The following is a 9,666-nucleotide window of genomic DNA, read 5'->3' on the forward strand; positions in this document are numbered from 1 at the left end:
TGCTGTTAGTGTTATTGTTACTTTGTTGTCTTGGTATTCTTAATGTAGGAGTCTAGGACACCTTCTGGAGTATACTGGTAACCTGAGACGTTCCTTCACACAGTTATACTGTTCCTGAATGCTGTGGCCATTAAGTGTGGGTGCGGGCGGGCTTGCTGCATCAGTTACTTCTGAAGTTCTGGAGGAGACCTTCGCAAGTGCAAGCTTTCTTGTTCATCTTTCGTGGGAATTAAATTTCATGGTCGAGGAGAACCCATCACTGACACCGACACAATGTCCAGGCTTTGGTCGGGTGGCCTTCTGCAGCTAACTTTGAGAACACTATCTCCCGTCGCGAGATGTCCAAGATGTATGCATACGCTAGCAGTAAGCACCACTGGCACTGCTCGGTTTTCATCTACAGCGTCAAATTTGTCATCAGTGATTGAAAGCTCTGAATTGTTGGACTACAGTGACGAGGAAACGAAAGCTGTTGCTGGAAGAGACTTTAGGATCATACCAGATTTCATCACAGAGGAGGAAGAATCAGCGTTGCTGAAAGAGGTTGAGAGATTCCTCAAGAAAATACGCTACGAGTATGATCACTGGGACAATGTGAGTGCAATGGACAGCATGCAGCAACCTAAAAGTGTTAAAAGATATATTTTCCAAATCAATGATAATTAATCAATCTTCATAACAAGCCAGAAGAACTTTTTTTTTTCTTTCATGAAAATGCAACATTAGTGAACAAATTGAATTTTCAATTACCTTATATTAGGGGGAGAGGTGATAGATATTGTCAATTTTTATTATGCGCCGTTATCTAGTGGGCTAGTCATAGGACTGCATTCAGCCCCATATTCATGCATCCAAAGCTGCACTATAATTTTCCATAGCTGGAAAATGAATCGCATTCAACTTGAAACCTTTGGCTTTGCAAAAATGATTGCAGTTGAAATGGAATTTCAAAGCATATTTTTCTCTTCAAAAATTGAATTAAAAGTTAATGATTTCATGTTTGCCACTGTGATGAAAACAGCCTTTCTGCCCAACAAAAATTGTGTTGGAGATCAAGTCTACCATTGTAATTCAGAAACAAATGCAAGCTTTCTATGCATTGAGGCTGCTTGTTCAGTATGTCAATGAATTTTAAGGATTTGGGAATATCATGATGTGGTGTTGAGACCTATCTTGTATATGTCTTTGAAATTTATGCCTAAGCACTGCTGAAAAAAAAAAAATCTTTACATAAGGAAAAAAACTACTGTATACGCCGAATATTTCGTGAGATTTTTATTTTCGCGAATTTCGTGGGTCGGGTGCTATTCGCGAAATTAAAAACACGCGAGAATATTGACTCTTATCCTGATGTGGATGTGACGTACATGTACATTTCTCCGTTCAGTGCAGGACTCCACGATCGCGAATTTAACCACTCACAAAATCGTCGGGAATTGCCGATTTGCGAAAATTTAGACTCGCAAAATATATGGCGTATACAGTACATGTACATGTATATGAAAGAAAGCAATTTGAAGTGCTAAGGGAATCCACCAAGACTGCTGTTTCATCATGTATTATACATGTACATAGGTGTAACTGCAATGGCGACCCCAACATACAGTAACAGCGCCCCGTAACGGGGTTAGGTCAAATGCAGATGAAGCCAGTGGTTGGAGAAGTTAAATGAACTTTCACTTGGCAGAAGAACAGAGTATGTATAGTGTTGACTTGTTGAGGTTTCTTGACGTATTCTAGCTTGATAACACTTTGGAGGAGGAATCTGACTTGACTTGTCATCATCTTTTCATTTTAAAGGCGATTCATGGATTCAGAGAGACGGAGAAGTCCCAATGGTCCGAACTCAACAGTCCCGTCATTCAGAGGATCCGGGACACTGCGTTCTCATCAGAATCCTCACAGCTTAGTCTGGTGCACGTCTTAGACCTTGCGAAGAACGGCTACATCAAAGCTCATGTAGACAGTGTAAAGGTGAGGAATTGTATCAATATCTCCTGTGTACAATCATGTGTACAAGCTTGTGTGTATTTCCCTCTTCTTCTTTTATCTTTTTCAAGGTATGCAGACTTGTAGACTTGGCAGACAATATCATGGAGTAATTCTAAATTCTTCAATGCAGTGGTAAACTGTCTCTATATACTATAGGCTTAGTATTTTGCACGATTTTTATTTTCACAAGACAGGTGCTATTCACAAAATAAAAGATGCGCAAGAATATTAATTCTAATCCTGACATGAATGTGACATGCATGAATACGTTTCACTACTCAGTACTGTACTCTGTACACTCATAAAATTGTCGGAAGGTCTGGATTTGTGAAAACTTTAGACTCGCTAAATATATGGCCCATACAGTAATATTCTGTCAGCATCGTTCCACTTGCAATGGAGCTCTGCTTACCACTGAATATCATTGTACAGTAAAACAAAGTGTCCTGAGCTGAGCGAGATGATTACATTTGGTTTGACTCAAATGGTCAGTGATATGATTTCTGATGCTTCTTCCCCTCTGTCATCCAGTTTTGTGGATCAACCATTGCTGGCCTGTGCCTGCTCTCTCCGGCGGTTATGAGGCTGGTCAACTGTGCGGACAATGCTCGATGGGTCAACGCACTCCTCCTTCCGCGGTCTCTCTATGTTATGAGGTAAAGGTGACTTCACAATCAAATGGACTTGTATTTAGCACTGAGAGCAGTATGATTTCTTCTCCTTGACTGCTAAAGGCGTTTAGGGGCATCATACGTACTGTACTGGTGCGGGCAAGTGTATAGTTTTAGTCCATATGGGCACTGTGATTAGCATAATATTGTCTATTTTTATTTCAAAAAGATTAGAATACAATGCACCAGTCATATTGTTTGACTTTTCAATATTTAAATCCTAATGACAAGCAAAATGCTGGTACTGCTGGAGTCCTGATGGAGATGAAAGCTGTACACAAACTTGTTCGTGACACTGGTCCATTTGCATTTCATTTTTCAACTTAGTCATGAAACACGTGGTACAGGTGTCCCATGCTGAAATTCTTGATGGAGATTTCTTCACATTCAGAATTTCCTTTTGCATATAATGTTTGCATGTTTTTTTTTTTTTTGTGATTTTTCTATTTCAAATACCAATTGCAGTGGTGGTTGACTGCTTCTCTGAATGCTTATTCAATCAATTAATCAAATGATGAATTGAGACCAATGTGTCATGAAAACATGTTAAGATAGATTTCCTGTTTCAGTCAATAGTAAATGTGACATAATACTAATGATTTACTTCCAAGAAACAAGTTCATATTAATAAGCCAGTTTACAGTTCCAATCTGAGCATGTGCAGATAAATGTCATTGCAGGCTTTCTCTTGAAATGGATTTGCAACTGAGGTATTCAAAACCTAGATAGGGCTTCATGACAACTGTGTTATAAATGAACCTAGTGCAGATTGGTATTTACAGGTGAATGTGCATTCTTTTCAGCAACATTGAACAAAAGCCATTCATGCAGCACTGGCATGTAAATTACCACTTCCTACATGGCCGTTTTCAACTGCTTGTCTTAAAGACTATTCTATGTTTTGCATAGTCTGTGGTTGGAGAGGTCATTGCAGACTTGTGGTAACTATGAACTGGCTTTACTGCATGTCGCTCTTTTTCTCTTCAGAGACACCATTCGCTATGACTACACCCATGAGGTTCTAAAGGACGAGGATTCTATCTTCAGAGGCAAGCCTGTGCCCAGAGACAGGAGAATATCCATTATGTGTAGGAATGAAGTTTCCCCTCCACAGTGAAGACCGCTGGATGATGCAATAGTTAATAGACTCCTATAAGTTGTATCATATAAATTGTATGTGCAAAGCAGTTGATGCCCCATCAATGCAGAAAGGTCATATTTTCACGCATAGAGACTACATCATGCTATCGTATGGTATTATGTGTTCTAAGAACTGATTATTATTATTATTACTATTATTATATTTTCTTAGTTTAGGGCAGCGAGGTGGCTTAGTCAGTAGCGTATCTGACTTCTGGTCGAATTACTCAGGTTCAGGGACGGGTCTGATATTTTAAGTTAGCCTTACTATTAAAAAAGCAATATTATTATGTTGTGTGTTATGCTGTCTTCTCTAGTAGAGGCAAAACACTCTGTCTCTTGGATAGGACATAAAACAAAGGTCCAGTCTGTGAGAGAGTCACAACCCACGTACGGAAAAGATCCCGCTTCATTCATTCATTGCATAGAGCAGGATGCATAACCCTGCGAAATGGTCCACCTCAAGAAGGCCTACCCACAACCGCACCCAGTGGAAGACCGGCTGGTGCAGCTGAATATGGGCTCTCCAGCCATCTTGTACAGATGGAAAATGAAAACAAACAATTTTTTACAAGAAGAATAAAAAAAAAACCAGTATGTACAAGGTCTTTCTCTGATTGTCTTCCAACCTGAAATTTTGTGCTGATTGCATGTCACAGTAACACCAAATATAGGCAATACAATGATTACTATTTATATAGCGCTCTTACAAACTACGTATTTAGTTGTTTCACTTTGCTTTACATCACATCATTGTCTGTGGTGCAATTACTGTGTCGTATATACTGTTATCTTTTGGTATTTTTGTGTTCTTGTATTTTGTGTTCCTCAGAAGAGAGTGAAAGGAACATTCTAATTGCACTGCAAATCAAGTCCAGCAGATTAACTTGTACTGGAGGCATTGATTTATGTACTGAAGGCATCTGAGGTGAAGGCATATTTTGGTCATTCATTCAAGCAAAAGCTAGAAACAGGCTGAGCAAATGGAAACAAGTTTGTTGTAATCGTATGATTTACTGGTCATGTGTTATTTTCTGTGATGGGAATACATTTTTACACGTCACCATGTAAGACATACTAATGTTTTAACTGCCTCGTATCATTCAAGGTTTCATTAGCAAAGCGTGATGAAAGCTCTCAAAAAATATGTATTAACTCACTGTATCATAGAATAATGATCTTAAATGAAAGAAAGATATTATTCAGAGGGATGAAGGTTCAGGTGCGAGTTTCTTTATTTTGTCTCCCTCTACAAATTAAATTTGTTAAGATCCCAACTGCTGATCTGTAAATCAACAAACATGTCGGAAAAAGAACCAGTGGGACTCAAACCTGTCATCTACTGCTTTCCGGGCAGCGACACTACCACCAGGCTGTCCCTGGTTGCCGGCAGTGACATGATGAATTTACAGATCAGCAGTTGCGATCTTAACAAATTTAATTTGTAGAGGGAGACAAAGTGAAGAAACTCGCACCTGAATAATGATCTTGTTCAGACGCGCAACAGCCCTTGATTTGGGATCATATAACACACTGTTAAGAAAGCAAACTGAAAAGTTAAAGACGACTAGTAAATTGTAGACCAATAGATAAAACAAAGCTTTATAAAAACTCCCAGGAATATTCTTTCCTTCCCCCTTTCCTTGTACATGTGCAATGTATTTTATTGAAGCTCATATAATGATTGCAGATGTTGTCTACAAAATCCCGGCATCAGAGTTTAAGGCTGTTGAGGTAATTGTAAATTGTTGAAATAGAGGCTGGTGCCCAACTCTTATCAGTGTGTTGTTATGAGCTGCAATGAATCTGGTGATTTTAAAGGGATGGTCAGTTGGAAGAATTTTTTTAAATCAAAATTTGCCGTATTTTCCAGCATGTCTTGATCCATTAGATTACTGTATACACCATGATATAATAGTGAGTCTTATTTTTCGCAAATTGTAGGGACTTTCCAGTAATTTTATGAGTGGCTTCATTTGCGATGGGGGAAGTACAGAAATGAACGGAGAACTGTATGCGTGCATGTTGCATTCATGACGGGTCAGATTTAATATTTTCGCTTGTTTCTAGATTTGCAAATAGCATGGGACTTGCAAAATTACAATAAAAACCTTTCAAAATATATGGTTTATAAAGTACTAGCTTGAAGCTGCTTCTATATACATACAGTAGAACACAGCGATGTAAGGAGCTCATTTATTCCGTTTACTCAAATTGCTTATCTCAGTTCTATGTTAGCCTGTTGTTCCTTTCTCTTACTCTCTTTCTATTTCTTGTTTATTTAGTCTTCATAATTGGAAAATTGACCTAAAGATGTCATCGATTGCAGGGAATTGCATTTTGCATCAAGTAGTCGTTTTTGTTGTTTCTCTAAGGAAGAAAACAGATATACTTGGAATATAAGAGATATTATTTTGTCATATTTTGTTGCAACCATGAAAAGTGTTTGATCACACATACCATTTGGATCCTTTGAATCTCTTAATAGAAAATTTCCATTCTACATGTATAGGACAAAATAAATTAAACCCAGAAATTCAAAGCAGGAGGCCATCTGCTTACAGTTCATCTTGAGAATTGAAGGCGATACATAGGGGAAGTGGCAAAGAATGGGAAAAGTATGCATGCAGTTGCCTGCTGATAGTACACATGTAATGTCTTGCGCAAATTAGATGGTAATTTGTGGGACAGTGTCACTTATGGATGTAAGTCGAAAGAGCAATTTTGAACAACTGACCTATTTTAGTACATTGTACAATCTTTCATACTACATGTATGTATTATTATACATTGTCACTGATGTGATAAGTGACTTTTCATTAAAAATTATTCAGTGGGAGAAAATCGTCAACTGAAGTTATTTTGATGTGAGACTACACAGTTTCTGTGGCAGTGATTTAATGTTGACTGTTGCCATTAAGACCCTAGTTTTACAAAGCATCCATTCTACAGAACACTCATACATGTATACATACTTCCAGGATTGTTACAAATGTACAATTACACAAATTTGTAATGCTTGGTAAATTGACACCCCCTTTCTGTGCATTTGTCTACATGTATAGGTTGAATATACAGTACATACATTTTACTGTATACGCTATATATTTCGCGGGGGTTTTATTTTCGCGAATTTCGCGAGTCGGGAGCTATTCGCGAAATTAACAACACGCGAAAATATTACCTTCCAAAATGAATCCCTTGCTTTGATATACGAACATTTCAGTACTATACCATGTCACGGCTTACCGAACAGACCATACTGGCTAAGCTTGTTTACGCTCGTCCACGTCTACTTACGAATACTGTAGAGAGCCAATCCATTATTGCAAGGGGACCACTCGTCAGAAATCTAGCGCGATGGACTTAACCACTTCAAAAATGTTGAATTCTAACTTACTACTTTGCAGAGTTTGGTACCGGTAAGTTTTTTTTCATGCAGTGTATAACTAGTATCATTCTTATTTGCTAGTAAGTTGAAAATTCACACTTTCTTTGCCACTTCATATTTTCTCTGATCCCCCAATCGCGAATTTAACCACTCGCGAAAATGTGTGACAGCGGCAATTCGCGAAAATTTATGTACGCGAAAATTATAGCGTATACAGTATTTCTTTCACATTCTAAACAGATATTCATCCGGGAAACACACTTTCACTTTCACTCGACCATGACTGCCAGAATTTCATAAAACAATGATGCTACAATCGACATATCATACCTGAGGAAAAGTTCTTGTGAAGACAAATGTTTGTGTCATTTATTGGACTTTGTACCCGTATACATAGACCTACAGCATCATACACTGCTATAGTACAAGCACCTGTACACAGCATATTATTAATCTGTTGACGACGGGCTGATTTTGCTACAACATGCATTTCTCACAGACACTTGGCTGGAGTATACTTGGGATTCGTCCTCAACAGGTTACAGTGGTGGAGGACACAATATCCTGATGTTCGTAGTTACTTTCCAGGGCTGCCAACATTTAAACATAAAAATTGAGGATATCTCCAAAGCTTTATGGGAGACATTTTCTGTGTTACCTGCACCTTAATAGGGTAAAGTAATATCAAAAGGGTAGCTACTATGTTCTTTGTCACCACATAGACAGATATTTCAAGACATATGTATTCAGGGAGTGCCTGTAAAGAATCGGGAGACTTGGAAGCTCTGGGTTTGCCCATTTTGCCCAAAGGAGATGCTCAAACTACGCTGTAAGATCAAAATCAACAATACCAGAATGTGGACTACTGGTAGCATGCCAAAGAAAAATGCAGTGGAAACTCAATATAACAAGATCTTTGGGACCAAGACAATTTCATCTTTATATCAGATATTTTGTTATATCAGTAGTCAGTAATTAATACAAAACAAAGGAAATAAATTAATTGGACAGGAGAAATTAGCTTGTTATATCAGTTACAGTGTATTTTGTAACATCAGATCTCTTTATATCGAGTTTCCACTCTGCTGTGAAATTGAACAGAAGCTTTGACTTGTAAGACAACTAAAAACCAATCTGCCTCTGGCAGCCCCTCTCTTTGGCATGTTGATCAAATGACACAAGTGTATGATGGGAAAAAAAAATATATTCTTGAAACTGATTATTGCATAAATGTTGAATCGTCTCATCCTGTCCACATCCAGAAAAGCTTAACAGGATGTTTACAAACTGATCATAAGAGATTATTGTTCGTGTTTAATCTAATACATTGAATTCAATAGTCTTTGGAGGCCTTGGTGTCCTGAATCTCAACTTCCACGCAAGTCACTGCATACAGATCTTCACATGCAATAGTCCCTCATGTTCAAAATGATGCAGGATGTACTATGCCTTCAAGTTGACTGTGGTAATTATTACAATCAGGCTGGATACTGTAGTGACAGTTCATTATAATTGAAAAAAAAAAGTGTGCAGAATTTTGTTGAGATTTTCATGTGTTAGCACAAAACAGCCTGATATTTTGTCACCGTCACTGTGCAAATTAGACAGGATTTCACTGCATCATGATTTTCCCATTGATTGTTCCTACAGTATATATATATAAATCCGTGGCTTTCTCTGTACTTCAACAGATTTGCCTCCCTCACAACATAATCACTGCTCAAACCCCTACAACAATTTCATGTGGAGGACATAATTTCATCTTCTTGAATTCATTTTAAGCCGAATGGCATTTCAGTGAACATTTGTTGGCAGATCAAAGGGGAGCCCTCTGGGGCTATGATATCATCTCATCTAATTTGCATATATGACTGCCACTCCAGATACTGTTCCCAAAAGCATGGGAAGATTTGAAATTCCTTAACTGCCTTACTTTCCATTGTCCAAATTTTGTGAAAAATGTCTTATGTACTGTTTGTTTGAATTCACTTTTCATTGGGTCAACTTCCGTGGAGTGAACTTTCATTTGGATGTTTGGATTGAGGCATACAGGGGATGAGACTTCAAAGGGATGGTATAGTTTTGCTTGAGATGGGGATTCAGATTTCAACTTTTTGCAAAGTAATTAGAAACCACTTATATGAAATATTAAAGAGCACACAATTGTAAGAGGAATTAAATGCTTTCTTGATGAAAATCAGTTTTGAAATGGCTGAGATATCCAAAAACAAAGTAAAACAAAGTGTTCCTTATAAAGGTTGAGTCCTACCTTTAATTAGGACCATTTTGTTCTGCTTTGTTTCTCAACCAAAACTATTCCATCTCTTAAACTGCAGTGTGGCTGATGCTCTGCTGTTCTTTATCATAAATATTTGAAAGAGTTTGATGCTGCAGCAACCAAACTACCAGCTTGGCAAGTCAGCAGACACCAATTCAATATTTTGTATAAATATGGCAGGTTTGTGGCATCCA

The 9,666-nt window shown here is 37.9% G+C and overlaps 1 protein-coding gene across 1 annotated transcript; it reads left to right on the forward strand.

Moving 5' to 3' along the window:
• The first annotated feature begins 223 nt into the window (after window positions 1-223).
• On the forward strand, window positions 224-4,001 carry LOC139718946 (alpha-ketoglutarate-dependent dioxygenase alkB homolog 7, mitochondrial-like). The gene is made up of 4 exons (XM_071630392.1): window positions 224-594; window positions 1,801-1,974; window positions 2,524-2,648; window positions 3,651-4,001. Exons 1-4 carry the CDS (start codon window positions 274-276, stop codon window positions 3,778-3,780), a joined length of 750 nt encoding a protein of 249 aa, XP_071486493.1. The 5' UTR covers window positions 224-273; the 3' UTR covers window positions 3,781-4,001.
• The last annotated feature ends 5,665 nt before the right edge of the window (window positions 4,002-9,666 follow it).

This window comes from Diadema antillarum, unplaced genomic scaffold, assembly GCF_040938485.1.
Source record: "Diadema antillarum isolate AM-2024a unplaced genomic scaffold, OU_Dant_1.0 scf00000103, whole genome shotgun sequence".
Classification (NCBI taxonomy): domain Eukaryota; kingdom Metazoa; phylum Echinodermata; class Echinoidea; order Diadematoida; family Diadematidae; genus Diadema; species Diadema antillarum.